The sequence below is a fragment of the Ostrea edulis genome, chromosome 8 (genome assembly GCF_947568905.1).
Source record: "Ostrea edulis chromosome 8, xbOstEdul1.1, whole genome shotgun sequence".
NCBI lineage: Eukaryota > Metazoa > Mollusca > Bivalvia > Ostreida > Ostreidae > Ostrea > Ostrea edulis.
In genome coordinates, this window is record NC_079171.1 from 34,587,095 (window position 1) to 34,603,268 (window position 16,174).

General features: G+C 35.4%; 1 protein-coding gene across 2 annotated transcripts in view; it reads left to right on the forward strand.

Annotated features, from left to right (window-relative positions):
* Window positions 1-16,174, forward strand: part of LOC125657436 (uncharacterized) — a 55,924-nt gene that overhangs the window by 6,757 nt on the left and 32,993 nt on the right. Inside the window, exons 2-11 of one of the 2 annotated variants that reach the window (XM_056147401.1) lie at window positions 4,094-4,282; window positions 5,929-6,129; window positions 8,454-8,585; window positions 9,008-9,232; window positions 10,563-10,778; window positions 14,025-14,147; window positions 14,265-14,399; window positions 14,637-14,777; window positions 14,909-14,923; window positions 15,037-15,305. In XM_056147401.1, coding sequence (XP_056003376.1) covers window positions 4,094-4,282; window positions 5,929-6,129; window positions 8,454-8,585; window positions 9,008-9,232; window positions 10,563-10,778; window positions 14,025-14,147; window positions 14,265-14,399; window positions 14,637-14,777; window positions 14,909-14,923; window positions 15,037-15,305 — 1,646 coding nt within the window. Of the gene's footprint in view, window positions 1-4,093; window positions 4,283-5,928; window positions 6,130-8,071; window positions 8,179-8,453; window positions 9,233-10,562; window positions 10,779-14,024; window positions 14,148-14,264; window positions 14,400-14,636; window positions 14,778-14,908; window positions 14,924-15,036; window positions 15,306-16,174 lie in introns of those variants that run through there. The other variant, XM_056147402.1, reaches the window with a different exon arrangement.

A 16,174-nucleotide genomic window follows, 5' to 3' on the forward strand; every position in this document is an offset into this window, starting at 1 on the left:
CACTTAAGGAGCGATGCCTGGCTGTAGGAAAACTGGGTGGTTTTACTGTACATGTACAGGAGCCATAGCTCTTGGTCAACAACAGCAAATGAAAGGGAAGAGTTAGCCTCCTTCTTCAACCTAAATTGAACATCATAACCGCGCCATCCTAAGGTCTTAACTCTACTTGCCTCCAGCCTAATGGTATGGATATATTTAAATAGTTGGGCCCTTGCTCTCATGATCTGCTGAAGCATATATTGACACATAGATGAGGAAAGCATCAGTCCAAACCTGAATATCGGTTATGACCTTGGTTTTGGAATTAGAGGCCAAAGTAAGTCTACCCTCTTTCATGGAAAAATATCTAGTGTCATCGTTGGGATCAACCCCCTCAGAATTTTCAACCAACAGCCCCAAATTTATATATTCCCCATTTACAATTTTGCGTTTCAATCTATTTGGCGCCATGTGCCCAAAATCATTGTCATAACTCTGCGTTTGAGCAAGATAGTTACTAGAAAATATCTCAGGTTCTGTACCTGTACTCGGCTCATCTGCAGGCATGCTTGGCAGGAGGTGCTCTATGGGCATACATTGATATTGCCTGGATATGATGTCTGCCACGGCTTGCGACACCTGAAGCAACTGCTCATTGGTAAATGGCGTTGTTGGGATCTGGGGCCCCATGTTTGATGGTTCTCTTGCTAGTTGACTTGGGGCGGGAACTAAGGTAGCGTTGTCCGACCTATCAGTACCCTTGGGGCGCCTTAACTGTGGGCATGGATTGTTGGTCCTTCCTCTTTGGCATTGTTAATATTGCTCGTTGAGTAATGCAAATACAAAGACAAGAAACTAATGAAATTAATTAATAACCTATATGTCGCGGGATAGGAAAATTGGAAGTTGAAGATTTGAGCCACTTGTCGACGCCAAAAAATCAAAAGTTTCATCCGAGTGAAATTTGCAAATTCTGTGGCCATCAGATAGTTTAAATGGTACGATTACCTTTTAAGAATGCTACCACATCGCAGTCAATTTTTAAATCGAGGTAAGCTACTGACAAACAAGTTGATGGTACAGGGATTTCAACAGTCTCGATTGAAGTCAGCATTTCGCAAATTCTATGGTCGTTATAACGATCTAGTTCGTCAATACAACCTCGCATTGGTTCAAATGCTGTCTGACGAGTTTCATACCGATTGTTAAGCCGTTCTTGGCACATTGATTTTGACTGCGGATAACTCCGTTTACCTGATCAGGATATGGGGATCACGGCGGGTGTGACCGGTCAACAGGGGATGCTTACTCCTCTTAGGCACCTGATCCCACCTCTGGTGTGTCCAGGGGTCCGTGTTTGCCCAACTATCTATTTTGTATTGCTTGTAGGAGTTATGAGATTGATCACTGTTCGTTATCCTCACCTTGCATCGCACGAGAAAATGGTAAAGAAAATATTTTAAACGAATAATTGAGTGTTATAAATTTTAAGCGGAGAAATCTCCAACACGTCTTACCTTGAATTTTGTTTGCAGATGACTGACAACTTTGCCTATGACGTCATATTTTTTGCTGTGCTAGGCTAATATCCCGAAAATCGTGACGTCGATGACTCTAAGAACCCGGGGTAGTGCCCTTGGGATGCTGGAAAATAGCACAGTAATAAAAAAAAAAGCTCCGTATCACTTTGATAAATGGATTTAACCTGTAGTGGTTAAATCACAATAATGTATAATGTACATATTTAACACAGTATCAAATTCCATATTCTTGGACTCTCGTATGGATATAAGCGAAAGTGAATTAAGAACAAGCCCATGCCTGTTAATGATACTTATCAAAATGAATAAATTCAATTAATTAAACACAATTGAAACATTGAATAAATACCAATACTGATACACCTTAGTCTATATATCTACATGTAAAACTTATACATTACCAATTTTGATGCACCAGATGCGCATTTCGACAAATTATGTCTCTTCAGTGATGCATGGGAATATACACTATTTTTTTTCTTTCTTGTCAGCTTGATTTTGTTCTCATTTTACACATGCCACTAACAAAACAAAAATATATATTAAGGACATAAGCCACATTTCTGACATTTTCTCTGGATTATTTCCCATCTCCTCGATATAAAGAGCTATTGTATGATTTCGGTAACAAATTCAAATTTTATATTGTAGTAATATTACTATACTTATATTCCGGCCTGGATAAGTTAGCGATTAGATAACATATCTTGTAATGCAGGGGTCCTGGATCTGATCCCTTCTTTGCTAAAATATATTTGTACTGTCCTTATATATGCAACCTTCTGCAATACATAACTTTTGATTGCAACAATTATAATTTATCAAAACATTGAGTACCGGTATGTTATCTCTAAAACAGACACGGTAACACGACGTACGCCAAGATTGTTTTTTAGAAACGAGACAGAGTGCACATTCATGAAAATTGATATATATTATCGAGAAACGTCGAATAAGTCCTCAAGTGATAAAACACCGCAAAACAATTCTCACTGTTTTGAATATTATAACTAACCCATGTATTGATTAATTGAGGTCATATATCACCTTAGAGTTTAGATAAAATTAAATCTAGATAAGAATACAAATATTTAAGTAAGTTATTACCTACCGTAAGAAAAGGGTTTAAATAAGATTTCATTCAAACATATAATTTAAGGAATACATATTGCAGCTACATACTAGTAGTAGTAGACGTAGATTGCATGGGGAGAACAAGTAATACATTTTAGATGGGACATAATATTTTGACATGCTTGAATATATTCATCTTCGTATTTCTCTTAAAATGAATATTATCATTCATTGATTTTGTAAGAAGTATCATATTATCATGTTGGTAGGGGCCAAGTCAGAAGCATCAGTGTATGTTCGATGCTTATGTTGCCTCAAAGGATATGAAAGGATGTGGTTCATTTAATCGGAACGAATTTCTATCAGGACATCATATATCATTATGTTTATATCCCTCATGCATAGCTCTTATCCTTAGATGAATTTTACTCCACTTTTTTTGGTACGCTGTTTTTGGCTATAATAGCTCTAAAGCTTCATTGTTATTTCGGATTTCAAACATTTCGGTTGAGCATCACTGAAGAGACATTATTTGTCGAAATGTGCATGTGATTCATCAAAATTGGTACCGTATAAGTTTTACATTTTAGTTGCCTACATGCCATTGAGAAGACGATTAGCTATGATGACTATTATCATATGCGCAAAAATTAGCAAATGAAAAAGATTGTGTGTGCTTATCTTGTCTATTTTGTAATATATAATTTTAAAATAAAGGTATACCATTTATAACAGGATACGATTATTAAATATTCATCATCGGAACCCACTGCTCAAAGGTCGTAATTTAAGCGCCGAGCATAGGTCTAATTTTTCAACCCTCACTGACAATGGTGTCGTCTCCATATGAGTGAAACATTCTTCGGTGGGACGTTAAATGATGATCAGTGTATCAACCCGTGAGTTCCACCAATGTCAGATATTAAAGATATTGACTTTCCCAGCATATTAAATGACTTCAATATGACTAGCAATGGTATGTTACAGTTACAAGCAAGGTCTTATGATGTTGAAATATAATTCACATACCTATATTTAAAAAGATACGTTAAGCGAGTGACACTGATGAACGTCCAGACTCTAGAAAATAAAGGCCCTCAATTGTTTTGAATCAAATGCCAAGGTCAAGATTCAAGGTCAAAATACTACCTCATAAGAAACTATGTAAATTGTCAAGTCTTGTATTAAGAAATGTTAGTTTAATAGATTTCACACATGGTACTGGCATACTATTTCTTGCATATCCATAGTAAGCAGAGCTAATATTGAACTGCAGAGAGGGGGAAGGTGGTACTTCCCCATGACCTATCACACCTGCCGTGAGCCATATACCCTGATCAGGTAAACGGAAGTATCCCTAGTCAAAATCAGCGTGCCAAGAACTGACTAACAATCGGCATGAAATAAGTCGTGACATTTTGAATACGGATTACTCCATTTACATGGAAATATTAGAGAGCTCATCGACATACTAATGTATTCTAATTATATTATTGAAGACAATATAGCACTCGGGAGGAATGTTACAGGCTACCACTACAATCCAGGCTATACATCCATTAACAGTGGAAACTTAACGGATGGGAATATCATGAACACTTGTGAGAGTTTTGAAGGGCACTACTTTTATATCTTGGTGGATCTCGGAAAGACCTACAACATAAAATCGTCAGTGCTTAGATTTAAAGGTATGTCAATAATGTCCAATGTATGATCATTGCACGCATGTTTAACCTGGAATCACACAGATACTATATATGCAAGGTGAAGATAACGAACAGTGATCAATCTCATAACTCCTATAAACAATACAAAATACATCGTTGGATAAACACGGACCCCATGACACACCAAAGGTGGGATATGATTAATCCCTGATAACCATGTGAAAGGGCATTTATTGTGTACACTTCTTTTTCTTAAAAAATAGCATTGATTTGTTTATATTTTATTTCATTAACTTATTCCAAGAACAAAACAAAAGAAACAGACAAGAAAAAAGAATTTAAAAAAATGATCGCTTGATAATCCACAATGGTATGACAGTTTATCGTGAATTGCATGGTGTAAAAATTTACAAAACACTATCTCAGCCATTTATCAAAGATACAAGAGGTCCGCCAACCTTCATGGTCACCGGACTGGGTATCACTTAATAAAGAACAGACATGGAGATCATAAAACTTTTTTGAGCACGTTTGCATACTTAAACTCAAACTATCTCCTCTAAATCATACTCATACTCAAAAGTGAAGGTTGTAAAAGCTCATGTAATCATTCTGAAATGGAGTACATGCTCAATATTTTTTTTCGAGTAAGCTTTGAAGGTTGCTCGGAGTTGTACTCAAAACAAACATGGCTGAGTTTGAGTATGAGTACGGTAAACGCTTGACTTGTGAATGTTATATACGTAAGAGTGATGATACATTTTTTATCTAGTAAACTCAACCACTCAAACCTCGGTACAATGAGAACATCGATATGAAGAAAGTTAAGATGACTACCAATAGTGTGGTTGATTTTTTTTACTAAGGATTCGGGGGAGATTCCATCGTCGCAGGCCACGCCTATATTGTCTACCTTTACACTACGTCAAATGCAGTGACTCTAAAATTAAAAAGACTCGACATCATGACTATTGGTATCACTTATAAATGCCGAGCGTTTGGCGAAGGGGCCTACTGACAGGGGGACAAGTCCCCCGTCGCACTGTCTCCTTCGTCTTTTCACAACACAGTAATGTTAGCTTAAGGTAAGATAGTTCCCGTTTTAAATATCTGGACTGCAGAGTTTATCATGGCTTTAATTTATGTTAGGTTAACAACCAAGCCACAAAACCGTTGGTGGGGATTTCTCGCATAAATTTAACCAACTATCTACTTTGCCCAACTATCACTGTTCGTTATCTTTCATTGAAATCCTCACTTTTTCTTGAATGTTTGATGAGATCCTTTGAATACTCTGATGATTATTACAGTGGTAAAAATGTTGACGTTCGTTAGTCCGATTTTGAGGATATAAATATATTTAGCATTGAATGCCCCTTTCACATAAAATCTATAGATAGTTTAACACATAAAATATGCGAAATACTCTCGGTATGAATGACTTTTGGTCATTTAAAAAATAAAGGAATTCCCACCTGAGCGGATGTGATCCCCACCCAAACTTACCGTCTTTCACAGCTTTGCGCCTGTTGCCTTATGTTTACCCCCCCCCCCCCTGCGAATCTTGGTTGTAAATACATCACAGAATCCTATATGAATTTTGTATTAAAGACACACCCTCCACTTTGTTGTAGAGTATAATGCATATAATACACTTCTCTTTTTAGGCAATTCTTCGGGGAATATAGCATTGCATCATTACGATAACTCGTTCGATTGGCCTTTTTATGTGATCAGGACATATATCACATACATTCCACAAACAATAGAGATTGATGTTCAACGAACTGGAAGATGGATCTATTTTTATTTCTGGGATCACATGAGAGGAACTACAGAATTGGAGTTATGTGAGATAGAAATATATGGTCAGTTTTACAATGTGTCATGGACGAGATAATCTAAATTCAAAATGCTGAATATTTCACAAATTTTATGGTCGTTATAGTAATCTAGCTCGTCAAAACAACTTATGATTGAGTCAAATGCTGGTTGACGTGTTTCATACCGATTGTTAGACCTAATGCAGTAACCCAGGTATTTTTTGTCCGTTGATTCATGTAATTTTAAGATAAACAACTTCAACTCTGAAATTCATTATGCTTTACAGCATCAGATCCTAAGAAATCAATATGAAAAAAATATATCTTCCAATTAATAGAAAAAAAATAAAAACAACAAAAACACAATGTGCAATGTAATAATGATGTATGTCATGTAAAACATACACTTAGAAAGGGACCTGCAACAGTGGTTTACAATAAATGAGCACTTGAGATAACTTCAACCTGTACATTTAGAATGATCAATGAACATTCAATATTGATAAGTAGTGAAGGTTTGTAAAAAAAAAAAAACAGATTATAACACACTGTGGAAATGGTAAGTCCTCATTGAATTAACAATTTTAACAATAGTAAATTCTTTAAATTTTTCAATACCCGGTCACTGCACTCACATATTACCCACCACAATCCAATTGTCTGTTCCATCCATTTGTCACGATTCTCTATAAATGGATTCTCTGTTTTCACAAATACATGTAGCAGAGTTTCCGTACTCCCAAATAAGAGTCTCACTTGGACGAATAGAAGTATCATTCTCAATCATTCAGGGACTTTACACGTTAACCTATGTCTGTGTGCTACCGCTCTCGATATGGTGACTTGAAATCAACCTGGGCAGTGACCATATGAATTATGTATTTGATTAAAATGAAGTTCATTCTGAAAAAAAAATAAAATTGCTAGCAATGGAAAGATACTAAAGACTAAAGACTCTTCTATACCAAAGTTTCATGATAATGGTAGTAATTAGGACATTTCCCCATGATACACCCATGATACATACACGTCTTGACGTACTGTGAGAGTATATGGTGCGATATGAACAGAGGTACATTTATAATTTACAACACTGATTTTTCTCGGGAAGCAACTGAGATGGGTGATACCACGAGACGGACTTTCAAGTAAAATTCAACATAAATATTAGGTACATTGTTTATCAAGTTTTTAAAATCCTATTTCAAAAGCGAATGGTCCAAATATTAAAACACCCGACAGGACTAAAATATTGGTATCATTAAATATTGCAACTAGAGGGAGTCTAACCTTGTATTATTTCAGAAAATTAAAAGTATCAATTCAACAGGAATTAGAGGAATTCAATGAAACAATGAAGAAAATGTACATTTACAAGTTAGCAACATTTAGGTCTTATAGCTCAAAATTCATTAGAGAGGGACCCCAGCCACGTTTAGGGCAATATTAAAGTCTGTCAATTACTTACTCACTGACTGGGACATAGTATCTGGATTCTCTTCAGAATAACTAAATCAACTCCTTAAATCTTATGATCATGTCCAGGGGTCCGTGATTACCCAACTTTCTATTCCATATTGCTTATATGAGTTATGTGATTGATCAATGGTCGTTATCTTCACCTTTCATTCATTATGGGGTCCGGATAAATCAATTTTCGCGGGCATCTCGTTTCTGGTTTGCAGCAGATTGATTTAATCAAACACCTGGTGTTTTTAATTAGGAACCTGATCTCGATTTACTAATTTTAATTAATGACATTTATAAGTGGTTTGGTTCTTTATTTTGATCAAATGCTATATACTAATTAATTACTTATTTTATAAAATTTAAGTAAAAAGGAATAATTAAGTTAAATTATACTCTAATGTAAGTAAAATATTTTAGTAATTGATATGTATATTGGTAATAATTTTTAGTATCGATTCCTTATCATTATGATTTTAGGTAAAAATTATCACTAAGTGGAATTTTTTTTCAAAAGTGTGTTTACCTGATCAAGATACAGCGCTCATGACGGGTGTAATCGATCGACAGGGAATGCTTACTCCTCCTAAGTACCTGATCCCACCTCTGGTGTATCCAGGGATCCGTGTTTGTCCAATTTGCTATTTTGTATAGTTGTTTGTTATATTCAGCTTTCAAATTCACATATCAATCCAGTTTTCAGTTTAAAACACCTTTTCCTTCATTAATTAAAGTCAAAATGTACTTCTAACAATCGACAACAATACTACTGTATTTTTCAGTAAACAAGATATATTTGAACATCCGTATAAATGTACTGAATAATAAACAGTTCTATCTAATAGTAGGTGTCGAACTTTTTCACCAATGACTAGAAATGTAAGGTTTCTAAATTCATTTAGGTTGTGAGACTGATTACTTTGGAAGTGACTGTCAGCCATGTATCAAGAACGACAACTGTGAAGTCTGTGACGTAAACAACGGGGAATGTTATGTCTGCAATACTGGTTATACAGGACCAAATTGTAGCATGAGTATATGATTCAATATTTTCGTGTAAAACTGTAAAATGTGATGTATGTAGGTTTCTTATCATCTTATCAAAACATACCAGTCATTTATAATTGAAATTAAGGTACCGCATCGGCATGCGAGGTCATTTGATGTAGCAGACGTAAATGTAATTAATAAATAAGGAGCATTATGTCCACAGACGTGGTTATACGTGAACAGACTATACCATGAATTCAATATCTTAGTATTCTATATCGGTTGATTTAAAAAAGTAGAATTAGTTATATAAAAGTAGATGTATCTCACATCAGTGTGTATTTTCTTTTAATTTTGAGGTATTTTCTGTGAAAAGATTATTGAATGAGGCAGGCATTGATTGTATTAGGTTCTGACGTAAGTCTACATTGTAATCGTTACAATACGTGTATCATCAATGTTGTAGGTACCGATAATGTAGCTCTACAGCAATACACAGAATTGTATTCCTATGATTGGTATCTTTATGGTTACCTGTACCAGTCTTCCTATCTACTGGTGGATGGAAACACCACACAATCGAGCTGTATTGATTTCAAGTCTTACCTGAATGGAACGACATTTTCATTATACGTTTATCTTCGGAATGTGTACAACATCAAAAGTGTGCGGCTTTATTTTATCTATGAAGGTAAAGTGCTACATCTTTACGTTTTAGATCGATAAAACGGGGTATTGTAAGGCAGTTTCTTTATGTGTTCCTGTATCTAATTCAGTTTTGCAATACAATTCACACTTATGGACCTTAAAACAACAAAAACATCGAATTTTTTATTCAACATGTTTAGATGCCTAGCTATAAACACTGATAAATAGAAATCACTCGTACCACGCGGGGATTCACTTTCAAACATAGAAACAAAGCAAGAAATCGGGATATTGGTTCTTATGTATTTTATTCATCAAATTTGAAAACACAGGATGAAACAGTCAAAGGCTGACAAAAGGACTTTTGTCCATTAGGAATCATCCCTAACACGCATGTAAAAACGTGGAACTAAATGACTTATTGAACTTTATGAACACATGATATTCAACCAACAAATAATTAGAAATGGCATTATTGAGAGTGTCAATTTGAATCAGTGAACGTATAACAAGCTTACACGCAATGGTAACTTATGATGAGATAACACATGCTTTTTATACAAGCGTTCAATTTATATTTAGTCACAGATGGTAAGGACACCCTGAAAAAAGTCGATATCGGATATTCCCATCGCCTTGTAAAATCAAGTCGGTATCGTTAGAATACCACATTTCGGAAAACGGAAGCGTGGTTCCGCATTTACATTTAACTGTGACGTAAAGCGATGAAATGTTCACTATAATTGTGTTTTTGTTTCATCTTATTCAATATCGAAACATTTATATCTTTCACAAAATGTAACAAAAACATGGAGCATCAACGGGGTCGAAATTAACTGACAATCTAAACGACCCATTCTTCTGAAGAAGAAAAACTAGCTCTTTTGAAATTCTGACTTTTCAGTTATAATGTAGTTTTTTTAAATCAAACTTTGTTGTTGGTGATCTATCATTTTGTGTTAGCTTAATTCTATTCTTCAGGAAAACAATATCTGATTCCAGGTCTTCCCAAGGAAATGAAACAGACTCGGTTGCACCTTTTTGTTTTCTTTTTTGTAAATATACCAATTCTACTTGTAACTGACATTTTGATTTGCTGCACACGCTAAGACAATCGTTTCCATTGTATGAATGTAACTTGGTATGGGGACACACACCCTTGACAACTAAGATGGTACTACTTTTAAATTGCACCATGGAATATTTTACATTGATAGGCCTTCGAACTATGCCTACGAAATTGAAATAAAATACTATATTTCTATAACATTTCTTGTTGATCATTATGTCTCTTCTTACTGTGAATGGTTTTTTAATCATCGTTTGAGGAAACGTAAATCAATCGAATAAACTTTTTTTTCATATTTTATTAGGTGTTGCTGATACTTTCGTCAATTATACAGTTTTCAATTGGAATTATGGATACTCCCAACATTCTGGAATAGAGAGGATATCTGCCAACTCTACAGAAGTAATAATTCCATTCCAACACCAAGCACAATACCTCTATATCACTTTCAGCTTTTTAGCTGAGGAACTCGCAGAAATGAGTGATGTGCCAGTTTTATTTTGTGAAATGGAGATCAATGGTAATATTTTATGTTTATAGCTGTATAATAACTTTATACATATGCAGCGCAAGGTAAACCGTGACCATTATACATAGTTATATAGTTATACATTTGTGTTGTCATTGTATATAAGTATTAGTATTTACATCTGTGTATCAGTCCATATTCACCTAAATAAATTTCATAAACCAGTAAGCTTCATATTGGTCGCCTTGGAGACGAAAAGCCTTTTAACTCTATAGTCATTGCATCGCTAAAACATCGCTGTGTCAGCCCGAACTATAGATAAACAAGAAACGAATATTTAATAGCACCATACATAGACGTTTTGTCTATTAATAATAATAGCTTTCATTCATATGTCGCTTTGATATATCCCTGTGTGCTCGAAATAAAGGACACCACAGAGTTGTCCACTTCTGTTTCATATTTAGATATTTTATTGAAAGTAAACATTAACGGCAAACTGACAATTCAACTGTATGACAAATGGGATGATTTCAGCTTCTCCATCGTCAACTTCCCATATTTATGTAGCAATATTCCATTATCACCTGCACATGGTGTTTATATATCTCAACTGATTCGATATGCAAGAGCTTGTTCTGCGTACAGTCAGTTTTTAAATCGAGGTAAGCAACTGACAAACAATTTGATGGTACAAGGGTTTCAACAGTCTCGATTGAAGTCAGCATTTTGCAAATTCTATGGTCGTTATAACGATCTAGTTCGTCAGTACAACCTCGCATGGGGTCAAATGCTGTCTAACGTGTTTCATACCAATTGTTAAGCCCTTCTTGGCACACTGATTTTGATTGCGGATAGCTCCGTTTACCTGATCAGGATATAGGGCTCACGGCGGGTGTGACCAGTCAACAGGGGATGCTTACTCCTCCTAGGCACCTGATCCCACCTCTGGTGTGTCCAGAGGTCCGTGTTTGCCCAACTATTTATTTTGTATTGCTTATAGGAGTTATGAGACTGATCACTGTTCATTATCTTCACCTTGCATACATATGACTAAGCTTGTGGCCTTTCACATAAAGCTGGTGACCTCCTTATTTGTTTTATGAGCTCACTTGAGCTGAAAACTCAAAATGAGCTTTCAAAAGGACCCGAGATTTTCACTTCTAATGCCGGATGCGTGACAGAGTAACAATTACTGTTCTGTTAAACTTATAAAGGTTGACACGACACCAAAAACAAATATATGGAGTTTATTCTTTTGCTTAATAGAAATAGCAGTATATATCTGCTATGTTGCAGTACCACTAGCACATGAATATAAAGCGCCGTAATCAATTCGATGCGATTTCTTGTTTGTTTCCTTTTGTTTTCTTGTTTTTGTTTTTTGCCGAGCATACCATGTCCAATGCTTCTATCTATAAATCTGCATTTTGCAAAATGTGAACGTGAATATAAATACTGTAAACTTATTTGCCCTTTGCTTATTCAACTTATCAAGAATTACTTAATACTGTATCTGTGTTTGATATATAATTATGACAGTTTTACTCAAATACTTGAATATGAATGCATGAATGTAAATAACGACCGTTTCTTCACATTTTAGTCTAAATTATCTAAAAACGTTTAGAATGTTTTACTGATTTACAATTAGTGTATTGTATTTTTGAGTACCGCGTGGTGTATCAAAAGATGAGTGCATTTGTTTCTCATTATCTATGCATTACGAACGGAGAAGTTCACCAGTCGACTCTATCCGCACAGAAACATCGATGTTAAGTGAATCATAACCATAAAAACCCAACAGATTACGCTGAAATTGCCACCATATATAAATTCATGCAATTGTATGTCTCATATATATTCCATTCAGTCGTCAAGAAGAAATAACAAAGGAATTAATTACAATTACAATTAATCACGGCGGGTGTGAACGGTCAACAGGGGATGCTTCCTCCTCCTAGGCACCTGATCCCACCTTTGGTGTGTTCTATTTTGTACTGTTCGTTATCTTCATCTTGTAAGTCTAAAATTACTCACTACACCTTACACGAGCTTATCAAATTACAACGAAATTATTTTGGCGTGAAATATATGATGTTATGTAATAGGTACATACTTTAGAAGTACTTTTTTCCGCGCGATATTAATTTACGCTATGTACGCGGTCACAAGATTTCCGCGGAAATTTATCCCAGCGTACTTAAAGTAAATGAAAGACATTAAGTGGCAATTTAATAAATCCGCCCAATTTTCTATCCGCGGAATAAACAGCAATTGTGATTCCGCGGACTTATGAACCCGTGGAAAAAAGTACGCTTACAGTATGTCAAAACGCAAAAGTATACAATTTTGGAGAGAGAATAACATTTCCGAAAATTTATTTCAATAAATAACGGAAAAGACACTTGCGGATTTGAACCCAGGAACTGCGTTTCAGTAACCCGATACCTTATCCACTGACTTACGTAGATATACAAACAACCCGATCGATACAAGTAATCTCAGAATACATTTGAATCGCAATCTAGTGATGTAGTATCAGTAAAAGAAGATATATTGATGTAGTGAGCTACCTTTATGTCCATATACGGAAATTTAAAACTAAAATGTTTGACCCAAAGCGCTGTCTTTGTAGCGCTGTGAATACAATTGTTACTTGGAATTCAACAAAAGTGATATGTTTCCCTTGTCATCCATAACAACAGTCATAGATATGAGGTTCCATCTATTGAGTTTAATGAAAGGCTTGTAGAAGTGATGGAATGGCAGACCATTGACTTTCAGTCACCTTTCGTTTACGATTGAGTCATTTCAGTTGACGAAATGGCATGGTTTCATCCTGTGAATAATAACACATAATGGAAGGTCACACCCTGCAAGTCCAGTAAACAAAGTAGGAAAAAATGCTTCGGAAATGATTCGACACATTCAAGTACTAACAATAAACACCATCGTCCGATGCAGAAGTCGAGCGCAGAAAACGCGAACAGCCACCACAAAACCAACGACCTAATTATCGGAAAATATCAACAGTAGGACCCCGAATCTGTGTTATTTTTCTCAATTCCCGATTTTACGATTTTCGCATTTCTTTCAAACCACAGTCATCATTGATTTGGGTAATTACAGGTCCAAACTTGTATGTGATTATGATATATAAAAGGCGAAATTAATTAACGTGATCTGTCTCATATTTTCTACAAAGCTATAGCTTATGATGAATACAAATTAAGAGAAAAGAAAACATTATAATACAGCATCCTATTTCCTCATATCTTTATTTGTCCCTCTCAGGATGTCCTGCTAATCATTACGGCAGTCCTTGTAGACCCTGTCCTGTAAATTGTGACCAATGTAATGCCCTTGACGGGTCCTGTGTTTGTCAGGCTGGATACAAGGGAGAAAACTGCACTGAAGGTAGTCAATAAAATGTTCAGTGTTTGGATATAAATTGGAAAAAAAATCTTTATTATAAACTAATGTTTTCACATTTGATTCCTTCTTAATTTTGAAAACTGGGTTTCACTATTACAGCGTGTTCGAATAGCACATACGGTGTGAATTGTGCGTACAACTGTGGATATTGTTTCAACGAAACGTGTGATCACGTGACTGGGAATTGTTCACTCGGTTGTGATGGAGGTTGGACAACAAGTAAATGTAGTACAGGTATTACTGACATTAATACTTCTACAGATAAAGCAAGACTTATATGTGATAAGGAAAGCTACGTCCTGAAACTATTAGACACGTTAACAGTAATGCTAGATAACATGGACGTATTCATAAACCAAAGAAATAATCCATTTGATATCATGAACTTCTAATAAAGATTCAATACATACCACAAAGAAATGCATTGATTACATTCAATTATTCATAATGATTGGATTTGTTTAAATGTAGCCTGCAGCAGTGGCTCGTATGGACAGAGTTGTGCGATGAAATGTAGCAGTCATTGTATAACACCTCACGTGTGTGATCACGTTACCGGAACTTGTCTTGGAGGATGCGCCACCGGATGGATAAATAAAACATGTGATTCTGGTTCGTGTTTCATTCTAATATATGTGTTAACAATGGAAGGCGAAAATAAGGAACAGTGATCAATCTCATATGTTGAAAATCTGTTTTCGTTTTTCTTTTGTTTTTTGAAAATTTTATTATTCTATTTTCAGTTGATATTGAATACTGTGAGTATTGGCTTTCTCGGGAGTGGGTGGGAATCGACATCTAAAGTATTCTTGTAACGCTTGATTTACGTTATCTGATAATATATGCTTTCTGAATTTTGTTTCTGGGCCAGGCGTTGACTGGGTACCATCGTATGCGTCCGTAGCCTATCATAATATAACATGGAGAGAAGAGGATGCCGGTTTTGTGGTCAGATACGATCCTGCTGTTACCCTTGTATGCAACTTCAGCGTGAAGTCCGACGAAGATTTGTTATATGACATAACTTGGTTCATTGATGGACTGGAAGTTGTTGATCAGACTGTTGACTCGTCCAGTAATTACACTGCTGTTATAACGGCGCATGACTTCCTGAAAGCTCAAAAGAAAATAGGATCAAATGTAAAATGTTATGCTTGTAAATAATCTGTATTTTGAATTATATAATGTAATATTAATATAAGAACAAACTTCAGCACATACATTTAAATACATACAATGAGATTGAAAGAAACACAACAGTGTTATGGTCTATACTAAATGTTGAATATCTTTAAGAACACATCCCATATTTCTAAACGATTTAGCTTACCTGAGCTCAAAGCTCAAATGAGTTTTTCTGATCGCCTGTTGTCCGTCGTCTGTCCGTCTGTTTAAAAACCTTTCTACTTTTTCGACTTCTTCTCCAGAACCACTAGGCCGATTATAACCAAACTTAGCCAAAAGCATCATTGGGTGGAGGGATTTCAAGTTTGTACAAAAAAGGGTCATGCCTTTTCCAAGTGAGATATAATCACAAAAATGCAAAAATAGGGTTGGGTCATTTCAAAATTTTCTTCTCAACAACCACTTAGACAGAAGAGCTGAAATATACATGGAAGCTTCCTGTCATAATGCAAATTCATGTTTGTCAAAATCATTACGCCTGGGTTTAGGATGGGACCACAATAGGGGAAGGTTTTGCATACAAATATATATGAACATCTTTTAAAAGCCTAATCTCAAGAACCACTGAGCCAGAAAAGCTGAGATTTACCTAAATGCTTCCTGACATAGTGCAGATTCAAGTTTGTTAACGTCATGGTCCCTGGATGTAAGATGAGCCACAATAGGGGATCAAGGTTTTATATACAAATATATAGGGAAATCTTTATAAATCTTCTTCTCAAGAACCACTTAGCCAGAAAAGCTGATATTTACATGAAAGCTTCTTGACATAGTGCAGATTTAAGTTTGATAAAATAATGGCTCCTGGGGGTAGTATGAAGCCA